This window comes from Triturus cristatus, chromosome 10, assembly GCF_964204655.1.
Source record: "Triturus cristatus chromosome 10, aTriCri1.1, whole genome shotgun sequence".
In the NCBI taxonomy this organism is placed as follows: domain Eukaryota; kingdom Metazoa; phylum Chordata; class Amphibia; order Caudata; family Salamandridae; genus Triturus; species Triturus cristatus.
The window spans coordinates 1,207,603,858-1,207,621,284 of record NC_140593.1 but is presented as its reverse complement, the minus strand read 5'-3'; the positions used below and the strand labels follow the sequence as shown (position 1 = coordinate 1,207,621,284).

The following is a 17,427-nucleotide window of genomic DNA, read 5'->3' as shown; positions in this document are numbered from 1 at the left end:
ATAATTGGGTCTACCAGCCATGGGACCGACAAGATATTTTGACCTTTAGAAAAACTCTACCCGACTTGAGAAAGAACCCGACTGCCTTCTACACTGAACTGGGTACAGCCTTAGGTTCTACGATAATGACTTTAGCAGATATCGACTTGTTCTTTGGGCTATGTCTGCCGGCTGATGTGTGGAAGCAAATCCGGAAAGTTGACCACGCTGAGCCGTTCGGATATACCTGGTTACAACTCGATACCATAGACAAACAGCGAGAACCAGGACAGAAACCCCCGAAAGCCATATTAGAGCTCCCAGACAAGATTGTACAGAAGCTAAAGACTCTAATCCCAGAAAGAAAGGTAGACTGGTCGATAGTGACGGCTTGTCGCCAGAAACCCCAGGAGGATGTGTCTGAATACTTCTCCCGATTCGAGACTGTGTTTTCCGATTACAGTGGCCAAGACATGACCACCGCAACCGGACATCACCTCTTTGTCCAGAATTATGTGAAGGGTCTGTCACAAGAAGTTTCCCAGAAGCTACAGACCAGCGAGAGTAGTTGGGCAGCCTCCAAACCCGCAGCAATTCTCCAGATGGCCCAATATTACGAAAACCAGAAGAACGAGAACGATAGGGCGTCAGAGAGGAAGAAAAAGGAACTGAAGGAGAGGGTAATGATAGCACAGTTGCAAGGGGTGACCATAGGAAGGGAACCCCCGAAAGGGAATTACCAACCAACCGCCCCTAGAAAGCTACCCCCTAGAGACCATACACCTGCACCCTACAACGGACGGAGAGACTTAGATGGGAACCAATGTGCGTTCTGTAGAGGGTTCGGACACTGGAAATCCCAGTGCCCGGTCCTTCTGGAACTGAACAAAAATAGGGATCCCAGAGACACAGCATATGACCCCAGAAATAGAGGACAGGGACGAGGGCACACGAACGACTCCATCAACGACAGGCCAGGCAGACCAAACACCTTTGATCGCCCCCGACAAAACCAGTGTCAGCAGTCCGACTACGAAAGCACCCATGACTTCGCATAGGACCGCCAGGGGCAAGGGAGGGATCCAGTCGAACTCCGTGTTGACCAGCAAGGTCCTTACGTCACCGCTAAGGTCCTAGGCACGAAATCTCCATTCCTGGTAGATACTGGAGCGACACGTAGTGCGTTATCTAAACGACTGATTCCTAGGGCACCCTTGTCTGGCTCACACGTAACCTCAATAGGCTTCGATGGAACGCCCTCCACTAACCCCTTATCAGCACCAATCTCCTTTGACTTAGACGATAACGTCACTGACACAACCTTTCTGCTCTCCTCCAACACCCCCGATGCTATTATGGGACTTGACTTACTAAAACATTTTCGAGCTACCATCAGATGCTCCCCAGACGGAGTTCGGGTCATCCTGCACAATAACCCAGATCTGTCCAGACCCTGTCACACACGGCGTATGCTCTCTATAACCGATGCTGACCTGTCCCTACTCGACACATTACCTTCACATCTATGGGCTAAAACCGACTCAGATGTAGGGCGCATGGTGATCGACCCAGTACACATAACCGTCCGACCGGACGCAGTGCTCCCAAAGCTTCCACAGTATCGGATATCGCCCGAAGGCGAGAAGGCGTTGGTGGAAATTATCGAGTCCCTAGTCGATGCAGGAGTGGTAGAAGAAGTAGTCAGTAATGTTTGCAACAGCCCTATCCTACCCATTGTTAAGAAGCAAGGCGAGGGAGATGAGAAAGCATACCGCTTTATTGTTGACTTACGAGAAGTTAACAAAGTAGTCATACCTCAGTACCCCGTGGTCTCAGACATCACCACCATCCTCACCCTGATTCCGTCCACTGCCACTACCTTTACCGTTATTGATCTCAAGAACGCATTCTTTTCCATCCCCATCCACCCAGACAGCCGCTACCTCTTCGGCTTCACCCTAAAAGCCCGTTCGTACAGATTCTGTAGGGCACCCCAAGGCTACACTGAGAGTCCCAGCATTTATAGCCAAGCCCTCAAGAGACAACTAGATGCCGTCCAACTGCCCGATGGAGTAGTGCTAATACAGTACGTCGATGACATCCTTTTGGCGGCCGACACCACTCCACTTGCAGTCACAGCCACCATTCACCTCCTCCGCTTCCTCGTGGAGAACGGTCACAAGGTCTCCAGGAAGAAATTACAATTCTGCCAACCCCAAGTAACATATCTAGGCCACCTACTATCCAAAGACGGGAGAAAACTTACCCCTGACCGAATTCAGACCATCCTAGAAACCCCTGTTCCCAAAACTCAGAAGCAAGTGCGGTCCCTGGTAGGCCTCACCTCCTTTTGTCGACAATGGTTGCCAAACTTCAGTCTTATCGTAAAACCTCTGCTCTCCCTGCTGGCTAAAGATGTCCCCTTCCCCCTCCCTTGGACACCCGAATGTCAATCCTCCTTCAAAGAATTACGAGACGCCCTCTGCTCAGCCCCAGTCCTAGGAACCCCAGACTACACTAAACCTTTTTCCCTCTACACCCACGAAAGGGAGGGATGCGCGTTGTCTGTCCTAACCCAGTCCATAGGTCCTAAACAACGCCCTTGTGCCTACTTCTCTGCCACTCTTGACCCCGTAGCCAGAGCTTTGCCTGCCTGCCTTCGAGCAGTGGCCGCCGCTGCTGTCTCTATCCGGCAAAGCGAGGGGATTGTGCTCTCGAACCCCCTCACTGTATTGGTACCCCATGCGGTTGACACCCTCCTGAACCAAACCAAGACTCAACACCTGACTAGCGCACGACTGACCGGTTACGAACTGACTCTGCTTGCACCCCACATCACATTGAAACGATGCACCACTCTGAATCCAGCTACTCTACTACCTCTCCCTGACACTGATCCCAATGCGTCCCCTATACACGACTGTGTGACCCTCACCGACGAACAGACCAAGAGTAGGGTCGACCTCCGAGATACTGCCTTCCCGGACCCTGACGGAGAACTGTGGGTGGATGGCTCATGCATCAAGCTCCCCGATGGCACCACCTCAGCTGCCTATGCAGTCACCACAGCCCGAACAGTTGTTGAGACAGCCCGCATCACACAGCGATCCGCACAGGCGGCGGAACTAATTGTTCTCACACGAGCCTGCATCCTGGCAGCAGGGACAACCGCAAACATTTACACAGACAGTCAGTACGCCTTCGGGGTAGTTCACCACTTTGGGCTCTTATGGAAAGACAGGGGATTCTTGACTTCTCATGGCACACCCATCCTGCATGGAGATCTAGTCTCTGCCCTGACCGAAGCAGTCCTCCTCCCCACCCGGCTGGCTGTGATCAAATGCCAGACACACAAGAAGGTGACAGACATTATAGGACAGGGAAATGCACTGGCTGACATTACTGCCCGAACCACAGCCGAGAATAGGTCCACGACCCGTATGTACGTGACCAGGTCACAAACTGAGAAATGGAAGGATGCTAGGGAAACAATTAGGGATATCCAACTAGCCAGCACACCACACGAATTAACTGAATGGGCCCGGGTGGGATTGAAGGACGATGACGGTTGCTGGCGAACTAAAGACTTGAACAAATGGTTGCTACCAGATTCATACTTGATCCCCATGCTGACCATGGCACACTCCCCCGCACACATAGGGTCTGTCCCCATGATCGAGCTCATCTCCAAAGTCTGGCACAACGACAAAATCCCAGACTCAGCCAAACGTCTGGTCCAACAATGCCTAGTATGCCTCCAACACAACCCTGGGAAGGGAACTGCTGTACCCCGGGGAGGGTTTGGGGTCCCCAATCACCCCTTTGAAGTCCTACAAATGGACTATGTCCAGTTAGAAAGGTGCCAAGGTTTGAAGTATGTACTTGTCGTTGTGTGTGCCTTCAGCAAGTGGGTGGAAGCCTACCCAACCCATGACAACACCGCTATGACTACCGCAAAAGTACTACTGAAGGAATTCTTCCCCCGATACGGCCTTTGTCGAATTTTGTGGAGCGACAACGGCCCCCACTTCGCAGCCGAAGTTATCCAACTCATCTTAAAAGGGTTGGGTGTAAAACAGAAATTCCATGCGGTCTTCCATCCCCAATCTGCAGGCTTGGTTGAGCGACACAACGCCACATTGAAGCTTAAGATAGCAAAAATAGTCTCCACCACAGGACTGAGATGGCCAGACGCTCTCCCGCTAGCATTGCTATCAATGCGTTCCACCCCCACTAAACACCACTTAACCCCCTACGAGGTCGTTTTCGGGCGGCCCATGAACCTTTGGGCTGCTCCAAAGCCAACATCCATCCACGACGTCCCGGACGTCCTCATGTCTGACTATTTGTATAACCTAACTAAAACGTTGTCTGTCATCCATCAGCAGGTGCTGCACGCCATTCCCGATGTTTCCAGGGGCCCCGGACACGACATCCAACCCGGTGACTTCGTCTTAGTGCGTAACTTCCAGCGCACCAAGAGTCTGGAGCCCCGGTGGACGGGCCCCCTGCAAGTCCTGATCACCACCCGAACAGCTCTTCGAGTGGAGGGGAAACGCAATTGGCTGCATGCACACCACTGCAAGAAGGTATCACCGACCCTGACAACCACGGACAACATCACCGCCCAAAAAGAACTTCTGGACAAAGACCGACCATCCCTGAGCCGCTGCCCAGATACAGAGACACTCGAGTTAGTAAGATATCCTGATCCCACCGTGCCATCCAAGGAAGGGTATAACTTGCGACGAAAGGAGAGAACTTCGGCTAAGCAGACCACAGGCTAAGTGGAAATCTCAGAGCGGTAGCCTAGTCACCTCAAAGGCCACCAGGAGAGAAACTAAACAAAGTCTGTGGTTCTGCCCGCTACCGAGTCTCTTGAAGGTGATGGAAGCGCCCGACATGAAGATGATGGAAGCAACCGGACGTCCGAAGATCCACTACAAAAACCCAAAGACTGACCGAATGCACAGCTTAAAGACTATTGCACTTTTCATTACCCTTCTCTTTTGCCTTCTCCTCGTGGTCACCTTCTGGATCATGGAGGAGAGCACACCCGCTCATAAGACATTGCTGACCACCGTTCAACCTACCACCACGAAAGAACACCATCTGATCTCACTTTCACCCCAACTCCGAGAAAGGCGTAAGGAGTTCTGGAATAACTCTTTTGTGCAGTTGCTCCACCAACACAATCTTGCTGCCAACGCCACTAATTGCTGGATCTGTGGATTGCTACCACATGCCACTGGACACTCTATCCCTTTCATCCCTTCACCTTTTTCTGTCCATGGTTCCTGCCTCGCCTGGCTAATCCTCCTGCAAGAAAGCTACAAGGACAATGCCACTTCCGGCAGAACCATGTCACACTTCTACCATGGGTTCTGGCTGAACAAAACTGGAAGAACTTCTGCCCTCTTCTGCCCTCTGAGATCGAACACTTCCTTTCACATGGACATCCCTGCCAAAGAACGAGTTGAAATGCAAGTGTTCAACAACCCAGCCTCCGGAAACGGACGGCCGCCACCCTAACAGTGGCCCTGTCCGTCATCAACATCACTGGATTTGTGTGCCTCGAAGGCCTGGGGGCGCAGCTGGTGGGCCACAGCTCCTGCCTCATCCCCCGAACATTGGACTCAGTTGACCCACCCTCCTTTGTTGCCTCCCCGAATATGTACTTCGTCTGTGGTACTAAGGTCTACACCTGGCTTCCGAAAGGTTGGGGAGGCACCTGCTACATCGCCTTTGTCCTTCCTCCGACATATGTGGCTCCAGCAAACCATCACCGACAGAAACGGGCCAAAGACATTGTGCAAGCCGACTCCGCCGGAGCACAGTTCATGGACGCAGTAAAAGGCCTTGTTCCACTCTGGGGTCCAATGGCAAACAGCCGTGCCATCCGCCACTTAACCCAGGCAGTCGAAACGGCGATGAACATTACGGCTGGCGCCCTCGCCAACAACACCGCCGAGCTCCAGGCCGTCCGCTTAGTGGCCCTTCAGAACCGCCTCGTTCTAGATGTGGTTCTGGCTGATCGTGGAGGAGCATGCCGCATCATTGGGTCCAGCTGTTGTACCTACGTACCGGATAACTCACCCTCAGTCTACAAAGCAATTGAACACCTCCACAGACTGTCCGCAGAGGTCCATCAAGAGCAAGAAGAATGGTCACTGGGGAGTTGGTTTTGGGACACTATTAAAAGTTGGGGATAGAGGCTGTTTTCATTTATCCTAATACCGATTGTGATACTATGTGGATGTTGCTTGGGGATTCAGTGTCTGCCACCTTTATGTTCGCTTTTTATGAACTGCATCTGCCCTAAGACTTTGGACTTTGAAACAGAGCAAATGAAAGCTCTGTATGAGGTGGAAGTTCGAAGTATTATGGGGATAGATCCGAACTAGACAAGCTGGCGAGATATGTTAAAAGGGAGGACTGTGGAAATTTAGCTTGTAACTGAACATTATCTGCGCCATCTTGCCTCTCCCCAGCGCCACGCACAGCGAATGCACGGCCGCCATTTTAGGCACCCCACTCTCTCCCCGCTCATTCTCGATCGCCAGCGCTTTCCCCTGGCGCTGCGAGCATCCCCCGCGCGCCGGCCACCCCCGCTCTCTCATACACGGGCCATAAACCCTCTCATTCTGCGCGACCCTGCCATGGAACCACATCCCACGCCTGACCGACATCCCATACATGGTCATGCCTCTCTTTGATAACCCCCTTCCTCTGCGCCCCATTGTCCGAACCGATCCCAGGCCATCACCTAGCCCTGCGGATGAAGTTTATTGCCCCTACTGTAAGGGAAACACCCCACATCAAAGGGATTACAGTGGATCAAAGCCCCTACCCCCTGAGACCCGGCCGGTTGCACACACCCCCGGGAATTGGCGGAATGTCCAGCTGCGTGATAGCCATCTCAGACTGTAGATGGGGTGGGGACTTCTACTGTAGATATGTGTGGGAACGAGCTTGAAGTGGGGGTTCCAAGGAATGTCTTTCCGTACATCAAAGTCTCAATAAGAATGTACCATATGTAATAAAGCAATAAACCTGTGTATAAGAGACCAGGTCTCAGAGATGCAGTTAGAGCACCTCGTGACGATACCTTGCTGTCTGATCTGATGTGTTCTGCTCCGACGGAATAAAACTTTGTTTCCTGCCTTCCAGTCTCCGGCGCCTGCCTCTTTCATTGGTAAATTATCGAGTGGTATGAGAGGCGATTACCGCCGGGCAATACTTGAAGGGTTATCGACTGAAATTGCCGCTACCATTTAACAACTTTACAAAGAGATGTTACCCCATCACACTCTGTACAACGCAGCACTTTACAAAGATGTTACCCCATCACACGCTGTACAGTGCAGCGCTTTACAGAGAGATGTTACCCCATCACACGCTGTACAATGCAGCACTTTACAGAGAGATGTTACCTCATCCCACACTGTACAACACAGCACTTTACAGAGATGTTAACCTATCGCACACTGTACAGTGCAGTGCTTTACAGAGAGATGTTACCCCATCATACACTGTACAGTGCAGCGCTTTACAGGGAGATGTTACCCCATCGCACACTGTACAGTGTAGCACTTTACAGTGAGATGTTACCCCATTACACACTGTACAGTGCAGCACTTTACAGAGAGATGTTACCCCATCCCACACTGTACAACGCAGCACTTTACAGAGAGATGTTACCCCATTACACACTGTAGAGTGAAGCGCTTTACAGAGAGATGTTACCCCATCACACACTGTACAGTGCAGCACTTTACAGAGAGATGTTACCCCATCCCACACTGTACAACGCAGCACTTTACAGAGAGATGTTACCCCATTACACACTGTAGAGTGAAGCGCTTTACAGAGAGATGTTACCCCATAACACGCAGGACAGTGCAGCACTTTACAGAGAGATGTTACCCCATCACACGCTGTACAGTGCAGCACTTTACAGAGAGATATTACCCCATCCCACACTGTACAATGCAGCGCTTTACAGAGAGATGTTACCCCATCACATGCTGTACAGTGGAGCGTTTTACAGAGAGATGTTACCCCATCACACACTGGACTGGGCAGCGTTTTACAGAGATGTTACCCCATCACACACTGTACAGTGCAGCGCTTTACAGAGAGATGTTACCCCATCACACGCTGTACAGTGCAGCACTTTACAGAGAGATGTTACCCCAACCCACACTGTACAATGCAGCACTTTACAGAGATGTTACCCCATCACACGCTGTACAGTGCAGCGCTTTACAGAGAGATGTTACCCCATTACCCACTGTACAGTGGAGCGCTTTACAAAGAGATATTACCCCATCACACGCTGGACAGTGCAGCACTTTACAGAGAGATGTTACCCAATTACACACTGTACAATGTATCACTTTACAGAGAGATGTTACCCCATCACATGCTGTACAATGCAGCACTTTACAGAGAGATGTTACCCCATCCCACACTGTACAATGCAGCACTTTACAGAGAGATGTTACCCCATCACACACTGTACAGTGCAGCACTTTACAGAGAGATGTTACCCCATCCCACACTGTACAACGCAGCACTTTACAGAGAGATGTTACCCCATTACACACTGTAGAGTGAAGCGCTTTACAGAGAGATGTTACCCCATCCCACACTGTACAATGCAGCACTTTACAGAGAGATGTTACCCCATCCCACACTGTACAATGCAGCACTTTACAGAGAGATGTTACCCCATCCCACACTGTACAATGCATCACTTTACAGAGAGATGTTACCCCATCACATGCTGTACAATGCAGCACTTTACAGAGAGATGTTACCCCATCCCACACTGTACAATGCAGCGCTTCACAGAGAGATGTTACCCCATCCCACACTGTACAATGCAGCACTTTACAGAGAGATGTTACCCCATTCCACACTGTACAACGCAGCACTTTGCAGAGATGTTACCCCATCACACGCTGTACAGTGCAGCGCTTTACAGAGAGATGTTACCCCATCACACTCTGTACAATGCAGCACTTTACAGAGAGATGTTACCCCATCCCACACTGTACAATGCAGCACTTTACAGAGAGATGTTACCCCATCCCACACTGTACAATGCAGCACTTTACAGAGAGATGTTACCCCATCCCACACTGTACAATGCATCACTTTACAGAGAGATGTTACCCCATCACGTGCTGTACAATGCAGCACTTTACAGAGAGATGTTACCCCATCCCACACTGTACAATGCAGCGCTTTACAGAGAGATGTTACCCCATCACATGCTGTACAATGCAGCACTTTACAGAGAGATGTTACCCCATCCCACACTGTACAATGCAGCACTTTACAGAGAGATGTTACCCCATCACATGCTGTACAACGCAGCGCTTTACAGAGAGACGTTACCCCATCACACGCTGTACAGAGCAGTACTGGTCAGAAAGTGATGCAGCTGAGCTCCCCATCTTTCGGTGCAGCACTGTAGACATTCCTGTTCATGTCTATTCTTTTCTCATCATGTTGTTAACTACCAATATATTTTTTGGTTGTGAAAATGAAGTCGCAACTAGAGCATTTCTACTTTTATTTAATGCATGAAGATACATGCACTCGATATCTCCAGGGTTTTAATACCATATCCAATAAAATTCCTTTGCTGTCCAAAAGCTGAACTATTCGCCTGCCAGTCATGATTGGCCGCATGGAGAGACTAGAAGAAGAACGTATTTATTTAATTTTGCCGTTTTTTAAAATAAAGATAGCAGGGGAAGCAGCTTATTATTTTCTTTTTTCATTTTTATGTGAAAATAAGCAAAACATGAAAACTGGAAACCTAATAAGAAACTGCAAAGCTGAGTGCCTTCCTGTACCGGAAGGTGTTTTCATAAACCCAGCTGCCACACACACGCATTCTAGCGCCTAGAATGCCGCCCCGACACTCACCGATCCGGCTGTCCAAGACGTAGGTCTCGATGATGGCGCTCTTCCGACACAGGTCATCCGCCATCGAGGCGCTGCTCACTTCTAGGTGCTTTACCTGCGGAAGAATGAGCCAGTCAGAACACTCCTGTTCAGTAGAACTACAGGAGGGGGGGTTGGACCGCAAGTTTCAAGGCGCATGCAGCAATGTACAGGCCTACATAACAAGCATTTGCAATGCAATAGGTCTCGCATTTGCGAGAGTTTGAGCTATTGACATTGTAAATGACAATGCCTTTTATTTATCTGTTTTGATAATTAATGCATAAATAAAACGCATTGTCATTTACAATGTCAATAGCTCAAACTCTTGTAAATGCGAGACCTATTTCATTTCAAAGAAGCGGCCGCCATTGTCCCGGGCTGGTTGGAAAGTAAAAGTGCGTATGGCGCGCTAAATGTTACAAGAAAGCATGTTGTGTCTGCAGTAGAAGAAACGCATTTAAGTAAATAGTGCTTACGGATGTACAGAATAAGACGTACCATGTAACAACAGAAGTAAAAGGGCCAGTCCTCATGGAAGGTTACAAATGAAGACAAGGTGCTACTAAGGAGGAACTAACAAGCTGATTAACAAATCAGAAGCCAGCATTTACGTAGGACAATGGACACAAGCCAATGACAAATACAGGCGGAGAATGGGCGGAGATTCAAGTCCACACTCGAATACAGCATGCCTCGCAGAGCAGCGCATGCGCTGCCCAGGCTCGACCTAAAAAACGAGACTTGCATCCCGGCACGCCCCTCCTTTTACAGAGATTGTATTCAGCTCGCCACAGACCTGCCAACTCACACGGTGACACCTTGCGTCACAAGATTTCGGCCCCCTTCACACAGTGGGGAGCCGAAATCACACGGTGGCACGAAAAAGGAGCTGAAAACCACTGTAAACAGTGGGATTGCAGCTCGTTTTCAGAGATGTAAGCAGCCGATGTCCATAAAAGGTGTGAAAACACCCCAGGTCATTGGCGAAAGCCTCGAGGAGCCTTAGCTTTTTGTTTTTATTTTGAGAGGGGTGGGGGAAATAGTGAGAGGCAGAGTGCCTCTTACTTAGCTCTTGGCACCAGGCCCCGCCCCCTACTCACACGGCAAAAATACTTAGTATGTTTGTAGGTATGAACACAGTTCACCTATACTCACACCCCACAGAAGGATGGCTTCCCCTGTAAAATCACCTCGCATATATGACTGCGGGCAGAGCTAGGAATGGAAGAAATGTTCTTGGGAAACCCATAAACTGGGGTCAAGGAGTGGCTGAGGAAAGGGGTGGAGTCACCAGGGGCGGAGCCATGAAAAGCAGAGTCTGGCTGTCAATTTACATATATATACATAAAAAAAATCAAAAGTGACAACAAATCTCCTCTGGCTTAACTGGCCACAAAGAGGCTGCATTTTGATCTATGTGTGCCCAGCTAGTGCCCAGCAAGGGGGACGGGATTATAAGAAGGGTGGGAGCAGTAGTACTGGTAGTGCCCAGCAAGGGTGAGGGGATTATAAGAAGGGTGGGAGCAGTAGTACTGGTAGTGCCCAGCAAGGGTGAGGGGATTATAAGAAGGGTGGGAGCAGTAGTACTGGTAGTGCCCAGCAAGGGTGAGGGGATTATAAGAAGGGTGGGAGCAGTAGTACTGGTAGTGCCCAGCAAGGGTGAGGGGATTATAAGAAGCGTGGGAGCAGTAGTACTGGTAGTGCCAAGCAAGGGTGAGGGGATTATAAGAAGGGTGGGAGCAGTAGTACTGGTAGTGCCCAAGGGTGAGGGGATTATAAAATGGGTGGGAGTAGTAGTACTGGTAGTGCCCCGCAAGGGTGAGGGGATTATAAGAAGGGTGGGAGTAGCAGTACTGGTAGTGCCCAGCAAGGGTGAGGGGATTATAAGAAGGGTGGGAACAGTAGTACTGGTAGTGCCCAGCAAGGGTGAGGGGATTATAAGAAGGGTGGGAGCAGTAGCACTGGTAGTGCCCAGCAAGGGTGAGGGGATTATAAGAAGGGTGGGAGCAGTAGTATTGGTAGTGCCCAGCAAGGGTGAGGGGATTATAAGAAGGGTGAGTAGTAGTAGTACTGGTAGTGCCCAAGGGTGAGGGGATTATAAAATGGGTGGGAGTAGTAGTACTGGTAGTGCCCAGCACGGGTGAGGGGATTATAAGAAGGGTGGGAGCAGTAGTACTGGTAGTGCCCAGCAAGGGTGAAGGGATTATAAAAAGGGTGGGAGCAGTAGTACTGGTAGTGCCCAGCAAGGGTGAGGGGATTATAAAAAGGGTGGGAGCAGTAGTACTGGTAGTGCCCAGCAAGGGTGAGGGGATTATAAGAAGGGTGGGAGCAGTAGTACTGGTAGTGCCCAAGGGTGAGGGGATTGGGTGGGAGTAGTAGTACTGGTAGTGCCCAGCAAGGGTGAGGGGATTATAAGAAGGGTGGGAGCAGTAGTACTGGTAGTGCCCAGCAAGGGTGAGGGGATTATAAGAAGTGTGGTAGCAGTAGTACTGGTAGTGCCCAAGGGTGAGGGGATTATAAAATGGGTGGGAGTAGTAGTACTGGTAGTGCCCAGCAAGGGTGAGGGGATTATAAGAAGGGTGGGAGCAGTAGTACTGGTAGTGCCCAAGGGTGAGGGGATTATAAAATGGGTGGGAGTAGTAGTACTGGTAGTGCCCAGCAAGGGTGAGGGGATTATAAGAAGGGTGGGAGTAGCAGTACTAGTAGTGTGCAGCAAGGGTGAGGGGATTATAAGAAGGGTGGGAGTAGCAGTACTGGTAGTGCGCAGCAAGGGTGAGGGGATTATAAGAAGGGTGGGAGCAGCAGTACTGGTAGTGCCCAGCAAGGGTGAGGGGATTATAAAATGGGTGGGAGTAGTAGTACTGGTAGTGCCCAGCAAGGGTGAGGGGATTATAAAATGGGTGGGAGTAGTAGTACTGGTAGTGCCCAGCAAGGGTGAGGGGATTATAAGAAGGGTGGGAGCAGTAGTACTGGTAGTGCCCAAGGGTGAGGGGATTATAAGAAGGGTGGGAGCAGTAGTACTGGTAGTGCCCAGCAAGGGTGAGGGGATTATAAGAAGGGTGGGAGTAGTAGTACCGGTAGTGCGCAGCAAGGGTGAGGGGATTATAAGAAGGGTGGGAGTAGTAGTACTGGTAGTGCCCAGCAAGGGTGAGGGGATTATAAGAAGGGTGAGTAGTAGTAGTACTGGTAGTGCCCAGCAAGGGTGAGGGGATTATAAGAAGGGTGGGAGCAGTAGTACTGGTAGTGCCCAGCAAGGGTGAGGGGATTATAAGAAGGGTGGGAGCAGTAGTACTGGTAGTGCCCAGCAAGGGTGAGGGGATTGTAAGAAGGGTGGGAGCAGCAGTACTGGTAGTGCCCAGCAAGGGTGAGGGGGTTGTAAGAAGGGTGGGAGCAGTAGTACTGGTAGTGCGCAGCAAGGGTGAGGGGGTTGTAAGAAGGGTGGGAGCAGTAGTACTGGTAGTGCCCAGCAAGGGTGAGGGGATTATAAGAAGGGTGGGAGCAGCAGTACTGGTAGTGCCCAGCAAGGGTGAGGGGATTATAAGAAGGGTGGGAGCAGTAGTACTGGTAGTGCCCAAGGGTGAGGGGATTATAAGAAGCGTGGGAGCAGTAGTACTGGTAGTGCCCAGCAAGGGTGAGGGGATTATAAGAAGTGTGGTAGCAGTAGTACGGGTACTGCCCAGCAAGGGTGAGGGGATTATAAGAAGGGTGGGAGCAGTAGTACTGGTAGTGCCCAGCAAGGGTGAGGGGATTATAAGAAGGGTGGGAGCAGTAGTACTGGTAGTGCCCAGCAAGGGTGAGGGGATTATAAGAAGGGTGGGAGCAGTAGTACTGGTAGTGCCCAGCAAGGGTGAGGGGATTATAAGAAGCGTGGGAGCAGTAGTACTGGTAGTGCCAAGCAAGGGTGAGGGGATTATAAGAAGGGTGGGAGCAGTAGTACTGGTAGTGCCCAAGGGTGAGGGGATTATAAAATGGGTGGGAGTAGCAGTACTGGTAGTGCCCAGCAAGGGTGAGGGGATTATAAGAAGGGTGGGAGTAGCAGTACTGGTAGTGCCCAGCAAGGGTGAGGGGATTATAAGAAGGGTGGGAACAGTAGTACTGGTAGTGCCCAGCAAGGGTGAGGGGATTATAAGAAGGGTGGGAGCAGTAGCACTGGTAATGCCCAGCAAGGGTGAGGGGATTATAAGAAGGGTGGGAGCAGTAGTACTGGTAGTGCCCAGCAAGGGTGAGGGGATTATAAGAAGGGTGAGTAGTAGTAGTACTGGTAGTGCCCAAGGGTGAGGGGATTATAAAATGGGTGGGAGTAGTAGTACTGGTAGTGCCCAGCACGGGTGAGGGGATTATAAGAAGGGTGGGAGCAGTAGTACTGGTAGTGCCCAGCAAGGGTGAGGGGATTATAAAAAGGGTGGGAGCAGTAGTACTGGTAGTGCCCAGCAAGGGTGAGGGGATTATAAGAAGGGTGGGAGCAGTAGTACTGGTAGTGCCCAAGGGTGAGGGGATTGGGTGGGAGTAGTAGTACTGGTAGTGCCCAGCAAGGGTGAGGGGATTATAAGAAGGGTGGGAGCAGTAGTACTGGTAGTGCCCAGCAAGGGTGAGGGGATTATAAGAAGTGTGGTAGCAGTAGTACTGGTAGTGCCCAAGGGTGAGGGGATTATAAAATGGGTGGGAGTAGTAGTACTGGTAGTGCCCAGCAAGGGTGAGGGGATTATAAGAAGGGTGGGAGCAGTAGTACTGGTAGTGCCCAAGGGTGAGGGGATTATAAAATGGGTGGGAGTAGTAGTACTGGTAGTGCCCAGCAAGGGTGAGGGGATTATAAGAAGGGTGGGAGTAGCAGTACTAGTAGTGTGCAGCAAGGGTGAGGGGATTATAAGAAGGGTGGGAATAGCAGTACTGGTAGTGCGCAGCAAGGGTGAGGGGATTATAAGAAGGGTGGGAGCAGTAGTACTGGTAGTGCCCAGCAAGGGTGAGGGGATTATAAAATGGGTGGGAGTAGTAGTACTGGTAGTGCCCAGCAAGGGTGAGGGGATTATAAGATGGGTGGGAGTAGTAGTACTGGTAGTGCCCAGCAAGGGTGAGGGGATTATAAGAAGGGTGGGAGCAGTAGTACTGGTAGTGCCCAGCAAGGGTGAGGGGGTTATAAGAAGGGCGGGAGCAGCAGTACTGGTAGTGCCCAAGGGTGAGGGGGTTATAAGAAGGGTGGGAGTAGCAGTACTGGTAGTGCCCAGCAAGGGTGAGGGGGTTATAAGAAGGGTAGGAGCAGCAGTACAGGTAGTGCCCAGCAAGGGTGAGAGGATTATAAGAAGGGTGGGAGCAGTAGTACTGGTAGTGCGCAGCAAGGGTGAGGGGGTTGTAAGAAGGGTGGGAGCAGTAGTACTGGTAGTGCCCAGCAAGGATGAGGGGATTGTAAGAAGGGTGGGAGTAGTAGTACTGGTAGTGCCCAGCAAGGGTGAGGGGGTTATAAGAAGGGTGGGAGCAGCAGTACTGGTAGTGGGCAGTTTTGACTTACAAAGCAGCATGGAGTGAACACGTCTTCTGCAAAGCACTTTGTGAAACAAACAGGTCACAGCTTTGCATTGTGTGTGGCTGGGTAAGGGGGCCACTGCTTTTGACAGAGATCTTTTTGTTACTTCAAGTTCATCAGTTGCACTCCTTCTGTGATTGTAGCTCACTGAGCTATGAACTGACATCAAGGAGCTGCAGACAAACTGCGAGTCGAGGTTTTAGATCCTTGTTAGTTTTTTTTCAATCTGTTGTAATTTTGGGAAGAAGGCTTCCTTTGGGCAGTAATGCAGTCCTGTTAGTAGAGACAAGCCCAACCACTGCGTCACGTGTTCAATCCTGACTTTGTGTTTCTCCCAACCACGCTCTCTAAACATATAATATTTACAAGCATGAACGACATGTGACTCCCACACCTCCTAACCCTCAGTTTTTTTTTAACACTTCATGTACACTGATGTGCACACACGCATATCATTTACTGCCTCACTGTGTGTGATGGTATTTTTCAGTTTCAGTAAAATCGACATCCTTACATTGGTGCACAGCATATATATTGATTGATCCACCGCCACTAATACACGTTGTATTCAGTTTCTTGCTATGTGACTGTTCCGCATAGAATTTATTTTTTTAGGAGGCGCGATTGATAAACTGAACTATAACGACGTCTATTATGAAAATGATTAAATTATATGTTTTCTGAAAACTTGTGAAAATACATATGTTTACATTTATATTTTCAGACACTTTTTGGGGAGATCACTGAACTTGTCTTAAAAAGTACAATCTAGTGCTAATATTGCATTAAACTATCAGGTTATGCGAACTTTTCATTTTTTTTTTATATTAAGCTTCCCTCACTCATGAGGTCTGAGTTTTCTAATTTTTCTGATTATCATTTTTCTTTCCTTTTGGCAGTTTTCTTACACTCAATGGTTTGCTTATTTTCCTTTGCGTCTTTCACAGTCTCCTTAATATGGATATTATTCCAGAGTAGAATAACTCTTTGTATGACATCTTTTGCAAGGCAATCTTGGGTGCATGTGCGGGGTCTATTATTTCTACTTTATAACCACTGCGGTAACTTAAGTTCACATCACGATCTCTTTTCTCCCCCCCCCCCCCCCACACTCCCTCTTGGAGCACATATCTTTAAAATTAACATATTAACATGTTGTGAGCTGGATAAAATTCATAATGAATGAATGTATTAAATTGTGTTCCTTGAAGGTGTTTTTCTTTTCTTGTTTTCCTTTTCATATTCTTTTCTCTTCCTTTAACAAATATTTCTATCTGTTCATGTATATCACACACTTTGTGCAGATTAATTGATTATGAATTGGCCAAGAGGAAGTGACGTGTGTGTCGTGAAATTTGTGTTGGTCTCTCGTCTAATTTCCGATGAAGAACATTAAAATTACCGTTTAAAAATATCTTCTTTACGATTCATTAATGAACATTTATTGACTTTAAGACCTCAAAATTGAATCTCTTTTTAGGTTTCACCTGAATCTATTCCATTAAATGTATCTTAAAAGGGACTTACATCCCGCCTTCACTTCTTATTGGTTCTTGTGCTTGTCACTTTACTATTCCTTATTTCTACTGATTGCAGGCATTGTATTTCCTGTTCTTTCATGTGTGTTTCTCTTATCAGTTTCCCGTCCCCAAAGTACTATGTTAATCCGCTTTGATGAAACTTCTTTTAAGCGTCTCAGCCTGCTGTCAGTAAAAGTACGACGCCCTTGCGTTTTTAAAGTCACAGCGCTGCCCGAGTGCCCTGGGCTGGAGATCCTCCAAAGGGCCTTTTATTCCTTCTCGAGTTCCAGACGAAGCACGCACTACCTTGTGTCCCCGGGGCACAAGCAGGCATCCACTTCAGTACTTATTTTTCAAATTTCGATATATCTATTTTTTTTAAAAACGTCTTAATGTTTTTTGGGGTGTTTCAGTTGACTACAGCCGCTTTTCTTTTGTTATGGCAGA

At 49.3% G+C, this 17,427-nt stretch overlaps 1 protein-coding gene across 3 annotated transcripts in view; it reads right to left on the bottom strand.

The window, feature by feature from the left end:
- GRIPAP1 (GRIP1 associated protein 1) overlaps positions 1–17,427 on the bottom strand; it is a 597,534-nt gene that overhangs the window by 188,696 nt on the left and 391,411 nt on the right. For all 3 annotated transcript variants that reach the window (XM_085629701.1, XM_085629702.1, XM_085629704.1), the window contains one exon: positions 9,922–10,015. In XM_085629701.1, the coding sequence (XP_085485827.1) occupies positions 9,922–10,015 (94 nt within the window). The remainder of the gene's footprint in view (positions 1–9,921; positions 10,016–17,427) is intronic.